At 39.9% G+C, this 23229-nt stretch overlaps 1 protein-coding gene across 1 annotated transcript in view; it reads left to right on the top strand.

Moving 5' to 3' along the window:
- The window catches only part of mtmr14 (myotubularin related protein 14), a 50501-nt gene that overhangs the window by 12816 nt on the left and 14456 nt on the right, over positions 1 to 23229 (top strand). The window contains exons 7-12 of the mRNA XM_061887470.1: positions 6157 to 6230; positions 9021 to 9091; positions 9171 to 9245; positions 12040 to 12106; positions 17683 to 17768; positions 20926 to 21002. Of these exons, the coding sequence (XP_061743454.1) occupies positions 6157 to 6230; positions 9021 to 9091; positions 9171 to 9245; positions 12040 to 12106; positions 17683 to 17768; positions 20926 to 21002 (450 nt within the window). The remainder of the gene's footprint in view (positions 1 to 6156; positions 6231 to 9020; positions 9092 to 9170; positions 9246 to 12039; positions 12107 to 17682; positions 17769 to 20925; positions 21003 to 23229) is intronic.

Here is a 23229-nt window from a genome sequence, read left to right on the forward strand (position 1 = left end):
TGTACTTAGGGTTGTTGACCTGCTAAAAGATGAACCGTCGCGCCAGTACAAGTTCAAGGGCGCTCTGGAGCAGGTTTTCATCCAGAATGTCTCTATACATTGCTGCATGCATCTTTCCCTTTATCCTGACTAGTCTCCCAGTTCCTGCCGCTGAAAACCGTCCCCACAGCATGATGAGTGGTGCTTGATTTCCTCCAACCATGACATCTGGCATTCACACCAAAGAGTTCAATCAGATAATTTTGGTTCCCATGGTCTGAGAGTCTTTCAGGTGCATTTTGGAAAACTCTTTCAAAGGAATGGCTTTTGTCTGACCACTCTACCATTCAGGCTTGATTTGTGGTTTGCTGTAGAGTTCTTGGTCACTTCCCTGACTTGGGCCCTTCTCCCCTAATCACTCAGTTTGGGCGGTTGGGCAGCTTTGGAAAAAAGAGTTTTGGGTTCTGAGTTGATGTAGAAAGAGTTGCGTGGCTTTCCTAGTAAAAATGGACATACGTATAAATCCAGGAAACTGTACACAAGTACAAATTCAGATGTATTGAAGTGTTCTCACACACAAATCCAAGCACATTTCTTTCATTTGAAACAAGTTCCCTTGTGGATCATTCAAGTTTGTCTAAGTTACACTGCAATCAACCACAGTAGACTTCCTTGTGGCTTGGCACGCCCAGACCACGCCCCCTTATAAATAGGCAAATAATATTTAAAGTAGCCATGTGCAGGAGTTTGCCAGGTCGGACAATCACAAGTCAGCAGTAGGTGCTTCTTTCTTGTGTTTCGAGCAGATGGATAACATCCCTGACAACTGAACAAGGGCTGCAATAAAAAACATGTGTCAGGAAGAAAATGGAAAAAAAAGGACATGTGCGTGGGAAAAACTGACTCGGGGAAGTTAGTGCTGGAGCCCATTTGAAAAGGTAGTCACTACAATGACACCTAAAACTTTAAAAGTGGGCGACTTATTACCCCAATGTAAAATACTTTTTTTAATTTCTAACAAAATGTGTTTATTCTGTAGCCTGATCAAAAATTATTTATATTTTTCATGTCTCTGATAGCCACATCGATTAGTCTGATTTGGCACTTTTTAATGTGAACTGTTACCCAGCATCATGTCTGTTGCTTAAGTATCCACAGCCTGTAGAACTATGCGGTGAGGCAGCGCAAATTTCATCACATCAAACATCAGTCATTTTTATATAATTTTTACAGCAGTCATTTTTACATCATTTTATACATCTCATTTTTGCCGTGAAAGACTGCTTATGGCAGGTTTTTGTGTGTACGCAAGCTTCTTCCATTTACGGATGAAGCAGGCCTCTGCGTTCATTGGGACCTTCCACGCAGCAGATACACAATATTGCGAAAAGTATTTGTCCACCTGCCTTGACCCACATACGAACCTGAAGTGCCATCCCATTCCTAAGCCATAAGGTTCAATATGATGTTGGCCCACCTTTTGCAGCTATTACAGCTTCAACTCCTCTGGGAAGGCTGTCCAAAAGGTTGCGGTGTGTGTTTATAGGAATTTTCGCATTGGTGAGGTCACACACTGATATTGGTCAAGAAGGCCTGGCTCTCAGTCTCCGTTCTTATTCATCCCAAAGGTGTTTGGGTCAGAACTCTGTGCAGGCCAGTCAAGTTTATCCACACCAGACTCTGTCATCCATGTCTTTATGGACCTTGCTTGTGTAGGGGTGCAAGGTCATGTTGGAAGATGAAGGGGCCCGCTCCACACTGTTCCCACAAGGTTGGGAGCATGGACTTGTCCACAAAATGTTTTGGCATCCTGGAGCATTCTAAGTTCCTTTCACTGGAACTAAGGGGCCAAGCCTAACTCCAGAAAATTAAAATTCCACACCATAATTCCTCCTCCCAAAAATTTCACACTCGGCACAATGCATACCGAAATGTAGCGTTCTCCTGTCAACCTCCAAACCCAGACTCATTCATCAGATTGCCAGATGGAAAAGCGTGATTAGAGACTCCAGAGAAAACGTTTCCACTGCTCTAGAGTCCAGTGGTGACATGCTTTACACCACTGCATCCCACGCTTTGCATTGGACTTGGTGATGTATGGCTTAGATGCAGCTGCTCGGCCATGGAAACCCATTCCATGACGCTCTCTGTGTACTGTACGTGGGCTAATTGGAAAGTAACATGAAGTTTGGAGCTCTGTAGCAACTGACTGTGCAGAAAGTCGGCAACCTCTTTGCACTATGCGCTTCAGCATCCGCTGACCCCTCTCAGTTTATGTGGCCTATCACTTTGGAGCTGAGTTGCTGTTGTTCCCAAACTCTTCAGTTTTCTTATAATTAAGCCCACAGTTGACTTTGGAATATTTAGGAGCGAGGAAATTTCCCGGCTGGATTTGTTGCACAGGTGGCATCCTATGACTGTTCCGCGCTGGAAATCACTGAGAGCAGCCCATTCTTTCACAAATGTTTGCAGAAACAGTCTCCATGCCGAAGTGCTTTATTTTATACACCTGTGTGTGATTAGGACACCTGATTCTCATCATTTTGATGGGTGGCCGAATACTTTTGGCAATATGTATGTTTCTGTGTGTCACGGCTGGTTACGCCAGTCCGTGCCTTTATGTTGGGTTTTGTTGGTGTTCTTCTGTGTTTGGTGCTTGTTCCTGTCCTGCGCTCTTATTTGGGTGGCACTTCCTGTTGTGTTGGTGTTTTTCCACAACTACTTCACACATTTCTTCCAGCACTTTTTTCCCTCACATTTTTCTGTTGGTGAGTAAGACTTTAATTTGAGAGTGAGCCACCGTTCTTTGTCGGGACTATGTTTGAAATGGATATTCTTCATGTGGACGCTCTCTCCTCCAGCCGCGAGTTTTTGCTAAATTCAAGCATTCCGTTTGTTTTTTATCGCACCTGTCAGTTTTAGTTATGTTTCTTCAATTTTCTGCATCTTGGGAACACGTCACTAATCGCCGTCATGCGACCCGAGCGTCACACTGTGCCTCGAGACAATCCTGCCTTGGAGGTCAATAGACAATTCTTTATTTTGTGCTTCGTTTGTGCTCTGCCATGCACAGTTAAGTATGGCACCTTGAGTATAGACAGGTGTGTGCCTTTCCAGATCACGTCCTACCAAGATTTACCACAGGTGGACTCCATTTAAGCTGTAAGAACACCTCAAGGATGATCAGTTAAAACAGACAGTTTTGAGCTCCATTGCAAAGGCTGTGAATACTTAGTTTTTCATTTTTAATACATTTGCAAAAGGTTCTAAAACATGTTTACCTTGTCATTATGGGGTATTGTGTGTACAAGTGTAAGGGGAAAAATAATTTATTCCATTTTGAAAAGAGGCTGTAACACAGGGGTTGTCAGGTTCAAACACCAAACTATCTATTAAACAAGACAAAAAGCAAGGAATCAAATGGAGACAGGATTCAATTTAGCTCATGAGGAGAGCGCGTGTGGACCTGCCCCCTGATTACATAGCTGCAGCATTTTCTAAGGAAAGGGGTCATTAACAGCTGCTGCACTGGGTCATAAAAAGTTCAAACAAAAAAGTGCTTGGAGCGGTGTCAGGTTTGCCTCCTCTGCTCGTAGATTTCGGGTCCTTCCTGTGGCAGTCCAATGCACACACCTTTTCTGCAGGCGAGCTGTTTTTCTATTGACCAAGTTGAGAGGATCTACAAGTGTTGTGAATTAGCTTTGACTACAAACACTATGATGCATACATTGGATAACTGTTTCAGATATATATGTTTCTGTATCCGTCTATATTTCAAATAAACCTTTATATATATATATATATATGTATGTAATTTATATGGATTTATTTATGAACGAGACATATTTGTTAACAAGTTAAAGGTGTTTAATGATAACACAAGCATGTTTAACACATATAGATTCCTTTCTTTCATGAAGACAAGAATATAAGTGGTGTATTACCTGATTCTGATGACTTGCACTGATTGGAATCAGACAGTAGTGATGGTGATGTCCACATTTTCAAATGGAGGAGAAAAAAAGTCATCCTTTCTGTCCAACACCACATGAAAGTGGTTGGTTTTGCCCTCTTATTTGTCCAGCTTCCATACTTGTTTTATACACTTTATAAGAAATACCCTTTGAGACACTAGTGATTTAGGGCTATATAAATAACCATTGATTGATTGATTGGCAGCAAACTCTTGATAGCTTGTGCACACCAGCTTTCTGAGAGTCTTATTTTGTTAGCGCAGGCAGGATGAAGCAGCGCTTTTATTGTGAATACAGTAACTGTCTTTCGAGTTTTGACGGGAGGTACGGTTGAAATAAAAAGTGTTTTTCACCTTCCTGTCGGTCATGTTTCTCTTAATAATGATCTGGCATCTCACAAGACCCTCGGGTGCTGTGAATGTCAATCACGTGACGAAAATGACGTCTTGCTGAAGATTGATAAACGCTAATTTTTATGTCTTTTTTTTTTAATGCCTGGCTGGAGATCTACTGACACACCCTCCGCCATCGATTGGTAGCCCGCGACCGATGTAATGGGCACCCATACTGTAACATAAAAAAATATGGGCAAAGTGAAGCACTGTGAATCGTTTCCAGGTGCACTGTATACAGGTGCATACTTGCCTTCTGATGCCAACATGTCACATTTTTATAACTCTTTGGGTTCATTCGCACTGCGGAACATTATGCCCAGACCCCATTATTTGTTAAATCTTATCTTTTTATAGAGATGTTTACTTTACAAAAAAGTGTGAAGTAAAATGTGATCAGACTTGGTCGTTGAAGTGACTCGCCTGCGCACAAAACTCCACGTCACACGCTCACTTTTTCTTACAAGGTTTACGGTGACATTTCCATAACAATTAGTTTTTGGGGATACGACCTAACGTAAGCCGGGGGGCACTCGTATCCTGATGTACCACTCTGCTTTGAACTTTCCAAAAAGTTTCGTTTTTTTACAGAATTCCCTTCTAAAAGCTACCATCTTTTCTAAACCTACAGTTGTGGTCAAAGGTTTACATACACTTGTACAGAACATAATGTCATGGCTGTCTTGAGTTTCCAATAATTTTTACAGCTCTTATTTGTTTGTGATAGAGTGATTGGAGCGCATAATTGTTGGTCACAAAAAACATTCATGAGCTTTGGTTCTTTTATGAAATTTATTATGGGTCTGCTGAAAATGTGAGCAAATCTGCTGGGTCAAAAGTATACAAACAGCAATGTTAATATTTTGTTACATGTCCCTTGGCAAGATTCACTGCAATAAGGCGCTTTTCGTAGCCATCCACAAGCTTCTCGTTGAATTATTGACCTCTCCTCTTGACAAAATTGGTGCAGTTCAGCTAAATTTGTTGGTTTTCTGACATGGACTTGTTTCTTCAGCATTGTCCACATGTTTAAATCAGGCCTTTGGGAAGGCCATTCTAAAACCTTCATTCTAGCCTGATTTAGCCATTCCTTTACCACTTTTGACCTGCGTTTGGGATCATTCTCCTGTTGGAATACCCAACCGCGCCCAAGACCCAACCTCCGGGCTGATGATGTTGTGTTGTCCTGAAGAATTTGGAGGTAATCCCTTTTCATTGTCCCATTTAATCTCTGTAAAGCACCAGTTCTATTGGCAGAAAAACAGGCCCAGAGCATAATACTACCACCACCATGCTTGACAGTAGGAGTGGTATTCCTGGGATTAAAGGCCTCACCTTTTCTTCTTCAAACATATTGCTGGGTATTGTGGCTAAACAGCTACAATTCTGTTTTTTCTGACCACAGAACTTTCCTCCAGAAGATCTTACAGTATCTATGTCCATGTGATGTCAGATGACACAAAAATTGAGCTGTTAGGTCACAAGTGTATGTTAACTTTTGACCACGACTGTATATGAACAATTGCATTGTAATTACACATTTTTTAGGGCAGAATTTATGTTCATTTGACTTGTGTAGTTGTGCTCATGTGTTGTTTCCACAAGTCATCACTGGTAAAAGAAGAACGGCTACAAACAGGATGACTACAGCAATGTTGTTCTTAAAATGAAGTTACAAGAATAAACTTCCGAGTAATCAAGTACAGCGTTCTGTAGAACCAAGTCTGGAATCCTTGATCAGCAAATGTGATATTAACCATAGTTATTGTATATTGATATGAAACTATTTCTCTCCTTTTATGTTGCCACAGTGTGACGTCTTCCGAGAAGGCAGACAAAGCCCAACGCTATGCAGACTTCACTTTGCTCTCTGTGCCTTACCCAGGTAAAATTAGCAGGCAATGTCATTCAGAACTTCCTGTACGCTCTCAAAGGGGAACTGCACTATTAGGGGAATTTTGCCTATCATCCACCATCCTCACTGAGACAAGCACACATATGGTTTTCTTTTTTTATGCATTTTAACTCGTTAATAAACGTTAGCAAAAGTCAGCTAACAATGGAGCCAATGGGAGTCGCTCTATTATGCAAAAGAGGAACTCTAAAAAGGCTGCAAAATGCAAGCATATTGGTACACCAAGAAACACATCCAAGCGCCAGGACAGAAAACTTAAAGCAATGTTTTTTGAAAACAGAAAATGCACAGCAAATCAAATGAAGAACAAATGGGCGGGAACTGGAATCACCGTCTGTGACTGAACTTTATGAAAGCGCCTCAAGGAAATGGGATTTAAACACAGAAAAGCTAAAGGAAAGCCGTTATCAACACCTAAACATAAAATAAAGACTCCAATGGGCAGGGGGGCCACATGGAGAATAATCTACTCCCAAGTGGGCCGCACTGGTAAAATCACGGCACGATAACTTAAAAATAAAGACAACTTCAGATTGTTTTTCTTTGTTTAAAAATAGAACAAGTACACTCTGAAAATGTACAATTCATAATGTTGTTGGGTTTTTTATACTTAAATGTTGCAGTTAATATTTAATTTGTCATTGAAATTCCTTTACTGTTTGAAATCATTATTGCTAATAATGATTGTATATAATTATGATAACAGAAAGTAACACTGCCAAAGACACACACTTGAAAAGTATTTGTCCATCTTAAACATTTATTTATGTTCCAACACATTTACCCCTGCACGTTAAGAACATTTTAATCGTTCAATCAATCAGGCATTTTAGGCCGCGACAATCACCAACAAAGCCCACAAAGTCAGGGAGGAAGTAAATAGGATTGGTTTAGTACGGGGGTCAGCCACCCATAGCTCTTTAGCGCCGCCCTAGTGGCTCCTTGGAGCATTTTCAAAAAAGGTTTGAAAATGGAAAAAGATGGGGGGAAATGTTTTTTTTTGTTTTAGTATGTTTTTTGTTGACATGACACAAATCTTCCCAATTGTTAGAAGTACCTCTGTTTAATATGTTTGTGTGAATGTTTTACTGATGACACTATTTGGTGAACATCGCTTTGTCCTACTAATTTCAGCAGTTCTTGAACTCACCATAGTGTGGACTGTGACCCAAAAGATTGTTTACACGTAAAATCTTCCACTCCTTCTTTGTCTTATTTTTTCCAAACATTTTATACTGTGCGTGAATGCACAAAGGTGCGCTTTGTTGATGTAATTGATTTGTTGGAGTGCTAATCAGGCATATTTGTTCAGTGCATGACTGCAAGCTATCAATGCTAACATTCTATTCAGGCTAGTTGTATGTACATATTGCATCATTATGCCTAATTTTTTGATAGACACTTACATCATGTGTTGCCTTCATTATAACACTTATATACGACTTTTAAAATATTTTTGAAAAGCTATATAGCTAATATAGACACTTACATCATGTGTTGCCTTCAATATGACACTTATATCCGGCTTTTAAAGTCATTTTGATAGTAGGCTAATATAGACACTTACATCATGTGTTGCCTACATTGACCTTGAGTTGAGTGCCCTAGGACTCAAGGTCAACATTTCAAAAACACAGATCACTGCGCAACACTCTATCCACCAGTCAGAAGTGCCTGTCTTCAACATTGATGGCCAGCAGCTCACCATCGTTCCACATTTCACCTACCTCTGATGTGTCCTGTCCCCCACCTGTATTATCGATAGAGACATCCAGGTCCGTGTTGGGTTAGCGTCTGCTGCCTTCGGTAGGCTCAAAACCAGGGTCTTCCTGAACAGAAACCTGACAGTTTCCACCAAAGCAGCTGTTTACAGAGCAGTTTGTCTGTCCACACTGCTAGACGGCTCGGAAGCCTGGACCCCTTACCAAAGGCACGTCAGAATCCTGGAAAGATACCACATCCGCTGCCTGCAACGGATTGTGGGTCTGACCTTGGAGGACAGGGTCCCTCATGTGGATATTTTTGACCGGACCCAAACACCCAGCATCCAAGTGTTCCTTGCGCAAAGACATCTGCGCTGGGTGGGGCATGTGATCCGCATGCCCACCCAGAGACTCCCCCGACCGATCCTCTACGGCCAACTCCAGGAAGGCTGTAGGTCTCCTGGGGGTCAGCGGAAGCGCTACAAGGACCACATAAAAACCCTCCTGAAGCGCTGTGCCATCCCGCCTTCCGCACTGGAAGTCTTCGCTGCTGATCGCCAGACCTGGCGCAACTGCAGTCACGCCGGCATTGCTCATCTCCAGGAGCAGACCACTGAGAGGAAAAAACAACAACGTATACAGCGACATAAGCACGCTCCAGGGGCCCCTCTCTGAAATGAGGACTACATCTGCCCCGCATGTGGCAAACCATGCGGGTCACACATTGGCCTGTACAGCCACATGCAATGGCATATACGAAACCCCCCTCAATAACCCATTACTGGAGCAACATCATCATCGTAATCGATGGACAGCCATAAGCAAGCCTACATTATAACACTTACTGTATATATGGCTTTTCATTTTTTGCGGCTCCAAACAGATTACTTGTTTGTGTTTTTGGTCCAATGTGGGTCTTTCAAGGTTTTGGGTTCCTGACTCCTGGTTTTAGTATAACTTCAGTCCTGTCAATTGTTTTTTTTTTAGTGGAGCTGAGTATTTGTGTTGAATGTTCCTTTGTTGTTGCTTCATAAGCATGTGTTCAATATGTGTTCAGGATGTGAGTTTTTTAAGGACTACAAGGACAGGGACTACACGGCTGAGGGCCTGGTATTCAACTGGAACCAGGTAACCGGTGCACGTGTATTCTACCCGCCTGGTAGCAGTTGGAACACTTTTATGACCAATTATTGTTTGTCCTTGGTAGGACTTTGTGGACGCTCCTTTGACAATCCCGCCATGCTTCACTAAGAACCTAAACATCGACTGGGCTCAGTACCAGGTGACTTGTTTTGGTCTTTTAGCAAGCTAAACATTCATTTCATGTGGCTTAAAGGGGTCATGCTATGAAGAACCAACTTTTTGCTATCCGAAAATTTAAATTCAAACCATGAAGGTGTGGCGGGGATATTATTAAAACCCTTTTGCCTCCTTCTAAACGAGCCATTTGGAGTTTAAGACTTACGTGACATATTTTGCCTTAGTTACGTCAGCGGATATCTCCGTATATCAGGTCTAGGAAATTATTTGGGTCAAATTTACAATAAAAATGTGTCTATTTTTAAGAACACTAATACAAAACCTTACAATGTCTGATTGAATGTTAAAAACGTTATGACAGACCGCCTTGAAAATGGAATGGAATTTGACATTTTTTTACAGACAGACACCCAGAATGTACATGAAAAATAAAAATATGGGATTTACAATACTAACTATGAATGATAAAACACTGAATATTGACAACATATGAACATCACACTCCTCTCCATCCACAAATTTTACAATCAACAAAAAATTGCAACAAATACAGCGAAATATGAAGCGAAGTTTAAAATAAAACCCACCTACAATATGATACATCTGATATATCACTAAGCTTTAGAACTTTGTTGTAAAAATCTCCTTCCACGTCTGTCCCGGACACCTGCATTTCAGGCTGACACTCTGTAGAAACGCTCCCCACCCACACTGCTTGGTGCCTCGTCTGAGCTGCTGTGACTTAGATTACCATAGTAACTAATGAGATTACCGTAGTAAATAATTAAATTACCATAGTAAATAATTACATTACCATGGTAACTAGTATATCATGCAAAAGCGCAGATTCCAACCATTGAAATATTTTGTATAGTAAGACTTATGGTCATTTGAAAACATGACTGCACATTAGGGCTGTGAATCTTTGGGTGTCCCACGATTCGATTCAATCGACCGATCTCCGGTTTAGTTTACTAAATTACAATTTTAAATTTCCTGCAGAGTTTTTTGTTGAAAACGTCGCGGAATGATGACGCGTGCGCGTGACGTCCCGGGTCGCAGGGGACATATTAGCGCAGCACCATTCGCGGCTAAAAGTCGTCTCTTTTCATCGCGCAATTATACAGTATTCTGGACATCTGTGTTGCTGAATCTTTTGCAATTTGTTCAGTTAATAATGGAGAAGTCAAAGTAGAAAGATGGAGGTAGGAAGCTGTCGCCTTTAGCCACACAAACACACGGTGTTTCATTGTTTAAAATTCCCGGAGGTGAAGCTTTACTATGGATCAGAGTGGTCAAGCGAACATGGTTCCCGACCACTTGTCAACCGGCAGGTTTTGGTGAGAAAATTGTGGTAAAAATTCGCCTCTTACCGGAGATCAGCTGAGCTTGCGCCGTCCATGCAGCTGCCGTCGACTTCCCTCAGAGACTGGCGTCAAAACACCCGTGGACACACCCCTCCGACTATCAGGTACTATTTAATCTCAATAAAACACTAGCAACACAATAGAAAGATAAGGGATATCCCAGAATTATCCTAGCAAATGTGTCTAAAAACATCTGAATCCGTCCCAATGCAATCACCTTTTTTATTTATTTTTTTACTTATTATTTTATTTATTTTTTTCTAGTCCTTCGCTATCAATATCATCATCCACGAATCTTTCATCCTCGCTCAAATTAATGGGGAAATTGTCGTTTTCTCGGTCCGAATAGTTCTTGCCGCTGGAGGCTCCCATTATAAACAATGTGAGGACGTGAGGAGCCCTCACCCTCGTGACGTCATCGTCTGCTACTTCCGGTAAAGGCAAGGCTTTTTCATTAGCGACCAAAAGTTGCGAACTTTATCGTAAATGTTCTCTACTAAATCCTTTCAGCAAAAATATGGCAATATTGCGAAATGATCAAGTATGACACATAGAATGGACCTGCTATCCCCGTTTAAATAAGAAAATCTCATTTCAGTAGGCCTGTAATTTGTCCAGGTCTGCCATATATGGTATAAGTTTACCCGTAAAAGCTTTTCGATTTCAATTTTCAATTTTATTCAGTTTTAGTTCAAAGTTGTAGTGTAGTCAATAAGTTCCTTACTTCTCTCTATCCTCGTATTGTGGGGCAGACTGGCTCGCACATGCATCCTCCGCTGTTACCATTTCTAATACAAAGTAGCGTATGATCCTAACTTCATCTGTCAGTAGACTCCATATGTAAGCGCTAAAAACTACAACACAGCTTACAGGGTGGTAGGCTTCGCCTGGAGGGGAGCGTTGGCACGTAAATGGTCTCTATTTATATAGCGCTTTACTTTACCTGCACAATACCCAAAACACTTTACATCACATGTCCCATGCACCCATTCACGCATGCATTCACACACTGATGGTGGACGCTGCCTTGCAAGGCGCTAACCAAGAGGTGCGTGGAGTGTCTTGCCCAAAGCCACATAGGCCGTAACTAAGATGGCGGAACGCGAAATCCTCAAGTTGCTGGCATGGCCACTCTACCATCTGAGCCATGCCACCCACAACTTGAAGAGGTAATCAGAAAGTGGCTTGAAGATGGTCTGTAAAAACATAATCTATGCAAAATATTGACCAAAGAACCACTGTTCCATGTTATGTAATGTATGTATGTAACAAGAAAGTGTTAAAATATAGAAAAAATTCATAATATAACCCCTTTTAAATATGCAAACCCACATCTATAATAGATTTCAACAATCAATGGAAAATTATACTGATGGATGATTAATTAAACGTGTCACTTATTCCTTGTTGAGCTTATTGTGTATTTTTCCCCTGCTTGTGTGTTTTCAGTCATGGGATCTGGTGGAGCAGACACAAAACTACCTGAAGCTGCTGCTGCATATCATCAACAGTGATGGTATGCTTTGTTTTGTCACGCATTTATTTACTGACTATTATGTCCCAGGTATTTGATTCCATATTATTTTTTTCACTCAATCAAACAAAAATATTATTTCAAGGTTTTAAACAAGTCAAATTTGAGACATTTCTAAGATCATTAGGAATAAAATTTAGGACCCATTTCACATCAATAGTGAGGAAGAAAAATACAAAGACATGAAAAAGAAGGACAATTACTTGCAAACTATATGAATGTATTCACTGCTCTTTCACATTCAGCATTCCAATATCTGTATGTTGAATGTTCCAAGTTTTCTTGCAAGAGGTCTCTTGTGCTTTAACCCTGCATTGGTTTGTTCTGGAGCCTCAAATCATTGAACTATTACAAGTTATGCTTCTCTGTAACATCACAGCATATAGGCTGGTTGTACTTGATACATTGTGATGGGGCTGCATCCTTAGAAATCCAAAAGTTTAAAAGCCAGGTTGAAGTTTATGCATTTGTTTTGAACAAAAATAACATTAATACAAGTTGGTATGTACATTAATGTCAAGGTTACAGTTCAGTTCATTTTTAGGTAAGAAAAAGCAAAACATAATGTGGGGGCCACTTTGATAAAATTTGTGACAATAATGAATGTGGCAGTGACATGTTGGCATTTTTTTTCGATAACTTGAGTTGATTTATTTTGGAAAACCTTGTTTCATTGTTTAATGCATCCAGCGGGGCATCACAACAAAATTAGACATAATAATGTGTTCATTCCACGACTGCATATATTGGTATCGGTTGATATCGGTATCGGTCATTAAGAGTTGGACAATATCGAATATCTGCTAAAAAGCCATTATTGGACATCTCTACTATATATGTTCTATATAAAAGGTGGCAATACTAATTAATGTAAGATTAAATAAAACATCTAATTAATAACACATTTCATATTTTCAATAAGTTGCGGTCCAATTAAAAAAAAAAAAGCTGTGGGCCAAAAATGTCCCGTGGACTTCATTTAGGACACCCTTGGTTTACAGTGTGTATTTAAAAAAAAAAATGCAACTTCAACATTAAGGGCCTGCTTTACTAAAGGTTTGCTTGTGCTAAAACATGTGCAAACTTGTTCGCACACGTAAAGCTGATCTACTAAACATGTGCATATCCGATTGCGCCCGTTAAGTGAGCAGAAAAAGGCGTGCAATCCATTTTGCATCTGTGTTTTCATTACTACGCAAAATATATGCTGATCATTGAAATGGCCACAATATTGGGAAGAGAAAATACAAATAAAATGATTCAGCTCGCGCAATGTGATTTATCAACACTCATCACCGTTATTCGAGCACTATTTGGCGTTTTATTTAGCAAGTGTCAGAAGGACGTGCAAACTGACAGTTTCACACATGGCTGCAGGATCTGTGCTTGTGCTGGACAGACGAGAATCCTCTGTCCTATGTGTGTGTGCCAACATACAAGACATAAAAAATGTGACGCACATCGTCTATTCAGCAATTTAAATTTCGAATTTTATTGCTGCTGGATCATTTATGCAATGGGCTGATTAAAATGATTTCAATTGATGCCTTTTGGTGTCTGCTGGCATTTTTTTTGTGGTTTGTTTTTTTAATTTAGGAAAGATATTACTAAAATATATCTGGACAGTTGAACCAGTTTTATTGTAGAGTCTTTCCAGTTGGCGTTTGCGGGATTTCATTAAATGGAGTTCGGGGGTGTATCAGGGTACTGAGTGTGTGAAAGTGATGATTTCGGTTTTGATGGGAGCTAACTGGTCAAGACAGGAGGAGAGTGTGTGATTGTAGAAGTTCACCAGGTCAGAGGGGTTGTCAGTTAACGGGGGTCCGGAGGCCGATATCATGGTGGCGAGGGAGGCTGAAAAAGCAGAAGCGTAAATGGATTTGATATTCCAGAAGGATATTTTGCGTGAGTCGTTGGGAGTTTTTCAGTACACTATACCTGTAATGATACTCAAAGTGCTTTACATTATACATCACATTCACCCATTCACACACATGGTCACACACACTGATGGCCGATCGTGTGCATATGTTTCTGTTCAAGTTGCGATTCAGAAAAGGTGTTACCAATTACAGATTTGTGCCACCAGTTCAACATATAGATAGGAGCATAATAACATGAATGTGCAAAAAATGAACGTCTCCGTGGTGAAAGTGCCACATGCATGCAAAATTGTCATTTAAATAAGGCAGTCTGCACCACTTTTCAATTGCTCATCCAGTGTTAGTAGGTCACACGCAACACGCCCACTCGTAGTACAAGCAATTTTATGTTTAGATTAGATAGTACTTTATTTATTCCTTCAGGAGAGTTCCTTCAGGAAAATTTTAATTTTCAGCACAATCCCATTCAAGATCAGTCAAACATTACAGGGAGACACAACAGGATCGCTGACGGATCTGCCGGCTTCCAGCCCCCCTACAAAAAAGATGAGATACAGCGCGTGGTGTTTGGATTTTTGTAAATCAAACCCTAAGAATTTAAAGGATTTTAATATTTTATGTTTAGAATTGTTCTTTATTATCTAAAAGTACAGCATTAAAACTCCAGCTTGATTAGACATTCTTATCTCTTTTGAACAATGCACGCGCTGCTGTCATTTTACCCGCTTGACTTTGTCCATTTACGTCACCGTTGGCGGGGCATATCCGCAGACCTGCATGAGAGCGGGTGGCAGAGGCGGCGAGCAACTACTAATTGTCCATTTCCAGGCCGAATGCCTTACCTTTTAGTCAGTTTTCGAGTAAACAACTTCCTGGCCCTCAATTGAAATGCACAAAGTGTGGGAAATCAGTACACAGCTGTGCCAAAGCTGGTTGCATACTTGAAAATTTCAACATACCGTATTTTTCGGAGTATAAGTCGCTCCGGAGTATAAATCGCACCTGCCGAAAATGCGTAATAAAGGAAAAAAAACATATATAAGTCGCACTGGAGTATTAGTCGCATTTTTGGGGGAAATTTATTAGATAAAACCCAAAACCAAGAATACACATTTGAAAGGCAATTTAAAATAAATAAAGAATAGTGAACAACAGGCTGAATAAGTGTACGTTATATGACGCATAAATAACCAACTGAGAAGGTGCCTGGTATGTTAACGTAACATATTATGGTAAGAGTCATTCAAATAACTATAACATATAGAACATGCTATATGTTTACCAAACAATCTGTCACTCCTAATCGCTAAATCCCATGAAATCCTAGACGTCTAGTCCCTTACATGAATGAGCTAAATAATATTATTTGATATTTTACGGTAATGTGTTAATTTCACACATAAGTCGCTTCTGAGTACAACTCGCACCCCCGGCTAAACTATGAAAAAAACTGCGACTTATAGTCCGAAAAATATGGTACATTTCTGTACCGAATGACAGTATTTTGGCATCTTTTTCCAGAAAATACAGGTCTCTTCACAATTAAAACTGGCTGTCGTATGGAGTACATTTTTCCATACTTGCAAGTGCCATTAATGTAGTCCTCTGAAATAGACTTTTCCTCTTTTTTTCCACGCTTTTTTACTAGGGACACTCCTATTAAATTAGCAAAATTAACGAAACTTGTTGAAATGCGTAAAAAACACAGAAAAGTCACACACGCTGAAGCACTAAGAAGTGACTACTTGCGTACTCATCTGCACAGCAAGCGACATGGAGGGCTGGGCCTTTCCAAAAAGGCTGCCCCGTGCAGCACAAAATGGCTGCAGGCGGGACACAGAATGGATTCATTTTCAAAATTTGTAAAATCATAAAGTTAGCAAATTGAGGTTCCACTGTACATATTTTACTCCTTTATTTATGTAACACAAGTTAGATTCCTCTCTCATGGGAAAATATGCATTCTACTATTTTGTATGTCTGCACTACCAACAGACCTTAAAATTCGAACTTCCCTACTAAATTTTAAAACTGCCATAAAATCATGGCTCAGCTTAACCTCTACCTGATCTGAACCAAAATTGATCCCAAGCAACTCTTCCAAGCATCAAACAATCAATCAATCAAGGGTTTATTTATATAGCCCTAAATCACGAGTGTCTCAAAGGGCTGCACAAGCCACAATGACAACCTCGGTTCAGATCCCACATCAGGGCAATAAAAAACTCAACCTAATGGGATGACAATGAGAAACCTGGGAGGGGACCGCAGATCTGGGGACCTGACATGTATACTGTGTATATGTACATCATTTATCCATTTTTTATTGTATTTTTTATATACATGTTACAGGTTAAATATATTTTATTACTGAATGTATAAAATGTGATGAATATTTAATGGACCACAATGGAAACAAGCCTTTTGGCTTTTTGTGCCATCCATTTGCCTTTGTAAAGCATTACATGGATTCAATTCATAAAAGATGTCAATAAACTTCTCAATCAATCAGTCAATCAAAAGCGCTAACTTAGACTAATGGCTTTGAAGCTACCCAAAGCGAGTTCCTTTAGGCCAGTGGTTCTCAACCTTTTTTCAGTGATGTACCCCCTGTGAACATTTTTTTAATTCAAGTACCCCCTAATCCGAGCAAAGCATTTTCGGTTGAAAAAAAGAGATAAGAAAGTAAAATACAGCACTATGTCATCAGTTACTGATTTATTAAATTGTATAACAGTGCAAAATATTGCTCATTTGTTGTGGTCTTTCTTGAACTATTTGGAAAAAAAAGATATACAAACAACTAAAAACTTCTACACATAGAAGTAATCATCAACTTAAAGTGCCGTCTTTGGGGATTGTAATAGAGATCCATCTGGATCCATGAACTTAATTCTAAACATTTCTTCACCAAAAATGAAATCTTTAACATCAATATTTATGGAACATTTCCACAAAAAAATCTAGTTGTCAACACCGAATATTGCATTGTCGCATTTCTTTTCACAGTTTATGAACTTACATTCTTATTTTGTTGAAGTATTATTAAATAAATACATTAATAAAGGATTTTTGAATTGTTGCTATTTTTAGAATATTTTTGAAAAATCTCACATACTCCTTGGCATACCTTCAATAACCCCCAGGGGTACGCGTACCCCCATTTGAGAACTATTGCTTTAGGCGACATCATAGATAAATAATTATGATTATTATACAGAAATGTCACTAATACACAACAAAGGAACACTGCTAACAGAGGGATATCAGGATTGAACACGGTGCTCAGTTTGGTCGCCATCGTCCAATAGTGTGCGAGCAAACATGAGTTAAAAAGCTTTAGTTGTTGCCATAGTGGTATCATTTGAAATGTTATTACATACCTGAGACCAAAGCAAGTGAACCACACAGTGAGGAGAGTACACTGTACTGTTGATATCCTTGTAAACATGATCAAGACAGCATGTAATCCAATGTTCAACAAAGACATGGGCAGCCGCATGACTGAATGCATTGACATTTAATACAAATAGGTAGCTGCTAAAAGGTACTTTTGGCGTGCATGGTTGCGTATAAAAAATATTTGCAGGGAGTCACAATGAATAATAACACAATGAAATCATTACATTTGAAATATGAATTTGGATTTAACGTACATATTTTCTTTTTTTACAGATGACAATGGTCTCCTTGTTCACTGCATATCAGGCTGGGATCGAACTCCTCTCTTTGTTTCTCTTCTCAGGCTTTCTCTTTGGGCAGTAAGTTTATATTCCACTATATCAATCAATCAAATTGAATTCATGTACTGTAGCTCTTAATCACGAATGTCTCGACATCCCCTGATCTAAACTCGCATCTGGGCAAGGAAAAACTATTAAAAAAAAAACAAAAAACAGATGGAGAAAAATAAGAACACTTTAAAAGGATCTCAGAAGTAGGGAACCCCTACCAGAGCTGCAATGGATGCCGAGTGGGTGCAGGGCTTTACTCAGTGAAACCCATTATCGACAATCAAATTATATTTAATTCAGTGTTGGTGGCACTGGGATCAAGATGGTTATAGTGTCTTGCTCAAGGACACAACGGCAGTGACTTGGATGGCGGGAAGCTGTAATCGAGCCTGTAACCCTCAAGTTGCTGGCATGGCCGCTTTACCAACTGTTCTATGCAACTCCTAAATGTAAAATTCCATCCATCCTTTTTCTATCGCTTGTCCTTATCCCTGTCCTATCCCAGCTGCACTAGATATTTTAAATTAAATCATTGATAAACTAATTAAGTGGGAGTCCAGTCCATCAAGAAACCAACAGATAGTCATGGGGGCAGTGAGTCGTCTTCCAGTCTCATCTGGTCAGCTTCGCAGAGATGTCTATAGCTTGTCATGGACGAGTGGTCCATCTCGGTTCTCATTTTGGATCAGCTAACACCTCTTCCAGACTGGTACCTCGCCACAAATTAACCATGGCCACCTGCTATGCTCTCCAGGCAGGAGAGAGGATGACAAAGCAGAAAAGCGGCAGATCAACTGGTCCAAAAAGGGGTCTATTTAAAGGCTAGGCCATATAAATGAGTTTTAAGGTGGGACTTGAATGCTTCTACTGATGTAGAATCTCTTAACTATTGCTGGTTGAGTATTCCAGATTACTCGAATAGAAAACGCTCTCGAGCCTGCAGACTTTTTTTGGGCTCTGGAAGTCACTAACAAGCCGATGTTTTCGGAAGATAGATTTCGGGACGAGCCATATGGCCCAATCTAGTCAACAACATAAGATGGTGCTAAACTTTTTGATATTTTGTGCGTTACAAACAAAAAAATCTTAATCGCATCTGAATGGCATAGAAGGTTGGATGTCGCACCATATTTGCGTATAATTACGCCTACCGACAGCATATAGTTGCTCAAGTGTACAGGACCAAGAACCGATCCCTGTGGGATCTTGCAGGTGACCTTCATGTACGCAGAGGTTACATTGTTCTGGGGTACACAGTGTGTCTTTTCAATGAGATAGGACCTAAACTAGGAAAAAGCTCATTCTGACATACACGTACTGTATGTGCTTATTGGCCTAGTGGTTAGAGTGTCCGCCCTGAGATCGGTACGTTGTGAGTTCAAGCCCCGGCCGAGTCATGCCAAAGGCACTCGGCATCAAGGGTTGGAATTGGGGGTTCAATCACCAAAAAATGATTCCCGGGTGCGGCACCGCTGCTGCCCACTGCTCCCCTCACCTCACAGGGGGTGAACAAAGGGATAGGTCAAATGCAAAGGATACATTTTGCTGCACCTAGTGTGTGTGTGTGACTATCATTGGTACTTTAAACTTTAACTAAAACAATGTTGTGGTTAATGGTATCGAGGCCATGCATAGCTATCCATAGTTAGCAACATATCATTTGTCACTTTTGCAAGAGCTGTCTCAGTAGAATTATTTGCTCTGAAACCTGACTTAAAAAGTTAAAAAAGATTGTTAGACGGTAAATGTCCATTTAGTTGCCGTGCAGCCATTTTTTCAAAGATTTTAGTTAAACAGAAGGTGCAGTTAAGAAGAAAGTCAGGGTCGAGGTTAGGTCTTTTAAGCAGAGGAGATATAACCGCTGTTCTAAATGCTGGGAGAACAGTACCAGAGGAGAGTGATAAGTTGATAATATTTAGCATGGATGGTCCTAATAATACAAACAACTCCTTGATAAATTTCTCCAGGAAGTAGGTCGTGTAGACCTGATGTGTGTTTTGTCCTATTAACGAGTCTCAAAATTTTCTCCACCGTTACCGCTTCAAAATGAGAGATTTTTTCGCAGAGCATTTGCCATAATGCATATTTGTATAGAATCCAGTTGGAGCTAGGATGTTGTGTCTTTAATCTTGTTTCTAAAGAGCCCAATATTCCTGGAAAACATGTTCACTAAGTAGTCAGCTGAGTGGTTGGAGCTATTGGTAGAAGGTCCTTATTGTGTTAACAATACTACTGTGTTAGACAAATATTTAGGATCATTTTTATTGAGACGGATGAGATTGGAGTAGTAATATGTTTTAGCTAAGGCAAAGGTGTGTAGGTTATTAAACTATAATTCCAAGTTTGACGGAAAACCTTTAGTTTGGTTGAGAGCTCTGATTTCTCCCGTGAACCAGGAGGTGTGCCTCTTTTTCATTTATCAATAGAGCCCACATAACTGGGGAACTGTGCCATTACCAAGGGCAGTCGGCCTGAGAGAGTTGTGGTTGTCGCAGCGCAAATATTATGGATGCTAAATTATTTTTTATTATCAGAACATTGGCAATGGGTCCTAACTTCAACTTTTATGAGGTAGTGATCAAACATTTCTTTGGCATAGGGCAGTATCATGACTATCGAGGTGGCAACACCCTGGACTAAAACGGGATCCAAGGCGTTACCGTTGCGATGAGTGGGTTCTCGTAATTGTGTAAGACCACAACTGCCTATTATAGTCAGGAGCGCCACGCTTGGAGGGTCTAACAGATTATTCATACGAATATTAAAATCACCCATGATAACAATATTATCTGCATTAGTCACCAAGTCAGAATCAAACTCAGAAGATTTGCTAATAAAGTCAGAATAAAGGCCAGTAGGGTGGTAGATGCTACTATACCATACCACCATCTACTATTCTTCTGTACTGTATTTTCTAGATTCTAAAAGTCTCCTATGTACTCCTATGTTCTTCTCTGCTATATGCTGCCATACCGTACTATTACTGTATATTCTACTTTATTGAACTGCTATACTATATGCTACTTTACTCTATTACTACATTCTACTATAGTGTGTGGCAATATTCCACTATGCTATATGATACTATATTGTATTCTACTATGTCTTTGTAGTCTCATTGAATGATACATTATACTCTCCTTTTAATCAAACTGTTGTCAATAATTAAATGTCATCTTTACAGGATGGTGCTGTGCACGCCAGTCTGGACCCGGCCCAGATCCTCTATTTGACCATTGCTTACGACTGGTTTCTCTTTGGGTAATCAGTAATAGTCACTATATAATTGCACCATACAATTGCACCTTGTACAATTTAGATAAATGTTAAGTTATGGCCCTATTCTCCCAAGTGCTTGAGTAAAAAAAAATCAGAATCTGGCTGCACAGCCTTCTTCTCCTCTGCTTTAGTCTGTCAGTGCTTCATCCAAGATGTGCACTTTGAATGGAGCAACTCTTAAATTTGGGCATTGCGTTTCAAATCTGGCCTTCCTCGTATTCTCCCATCGACCTAAGTAGTGTTGTTCTTGTGCGCCTCTGAGGCTGGAATAAGTCCAGTGCCCCTTGAAGGTGTATTATTATATTGCACTTGAAGTGTTGGATGCAGTGTGCACCACACATAATAAAATTATAAAAGAAACTTGTCAGAAGCTGGAACGCAGCGTGATCCCAAGGATGCAGAGACGGGAGGCAGACTGTGAGGAAAAAATATTATTATTTAAAATAAACAGAAGTCGATAAATTTAAGAAAACTATCTCACGAAAAGATCGGTAAAAAAAAAAAGGCGGCGAGTGCAAAATAGATGCACAAGGCACTGAGCTTATTTTGTCAAGGGAACGACACGTGTACGTCAAGCAAAGCAATGCAGTGCGCGAAGCAATGATCCAACCCTGTCTGAAACAGGAGACTGATCGATAACCGGGTACAGGTGTGTCCTGGTTGCCAATCAGGCAGCATGTGTGGAAGCCTGTGCATGGCACGAGGAAGTGAAACTTCCAAAATAAGGTCACAGGAAAGGAACTGAAATACACACACAGAGAAAAAGAAAACATGAGTCCAAAAACAAACTCTCAGAAACCTATCAAATCTATTTTGAATGAGACACCTGGAAACTTCAATTGAAATGACGATAAAAGGACTATAATGCTACTCTGTATTAACTACCAAAGATCACAATACACACTCTAGTCTTGTGACTGCGACCCCAGTGGAAGGGGACTCCGTGTATAGCTGCCATGTTTGAACATCCTGGTACAAACGTTCAACATAGCGATTTCATCTGGATCTGTGATCATTGAATTATGCGACCATTTAATAGAAGGCGCAAATATAATGTAGCGTCTATTAATTGATTCCATTGAGTTTTTTTTTTGACAGTTTGGCATCCCTTGCAAGCACATGGACACACACAAACCCTCTGTCTCGGCTCCTCTGACGTGTCACGGCCTCACAAATATTCACACTTAACATAACTCTTAACATCACAAATAACAGGGTGGTTATAATAACAAGTAAACAAAGTTTAATCTACAAATTATTATTCACATTCAGCCAGGAAGAAGAAGCTGTTGTATCGTGCATACACGCACTACATGACCATGGCGACACACGTTCACGTGACAAAGCACTGCCTGAATTAATACGACCTTTTCAAATGTAAAGTGTTATCTTTTACACAGATTTCTACGACTCTCACACTTGTTGGAAAAAGTTCGCCTTCCACAATTTTCCTGCAACCAAGGAAAAAAAGGCCTCCACCTCATTAGTAGTGAGCTCGCCTTCATACACGACTTAAGCACATTTGCATGGTTTTCGCGGAGTGGGCGAGTCCGCGGGCTAGATAGGGAGAATGCGAACAACAACAAGGAGCAAAACTTAAGCCGTGCAAATAAAATCACTTAAGCACAAAATGAAGAATAGGGCCCAAGTTGCTTTATACAATATAGATGTTCACATAGCTCTTTATACAATATCGATGTTTACATAGCTATTTATACAATATAGATGTTCATATAGCTCTTTATACAATATAGTAGGGGTGTAGGAAAAATCGATTCGAATTTGAATCGCGATTCTCATGTTGTGCGATTCAGAATCGATTATCATTTTTAAAAAATCTTTTTTTTTTTTTTTTTTATCAATCCAACAAAACAATACACAGCAATACCATAACAATGCAATCCAATTCTAAAACCATACCTGACCCAGCAACACTCAGAACTGCAATAAACAGATCAGTAGAGAGGAGACACAAACACGACACAGAACGAACCAAAAGTAGTGGAACAAAAATGAATATTATCACTATGAGTTATAATTTCAGCATAGCAGTGATCAAAAATCCCTCATTGACATTATCATTAGACATTTCTAAAAATTTTAAAAAAAAGAACAATAGTGTCACAGTGGCTTACACTTGCATCGCATCTCATAAGTTTGACAACACACTTTGTCTAATATTTTCACAAAGATAAAATATTTTTGGTTT

Source organism: Nerophis ophidion, linkage group LG02 (genome assembly GCF_033978795.1).
Source record: "Nerophis ophidion isolate RoL-2023_Sa linkage group LG02, RoL_Noph_v1.0, whole genome shotgun sequence".
NCBI lineage: Eukaryota > Metazoa > Chordata > Actinopteri > Syngnathiformes > Syngnathidae > Nerophis > Nerophis ophidion.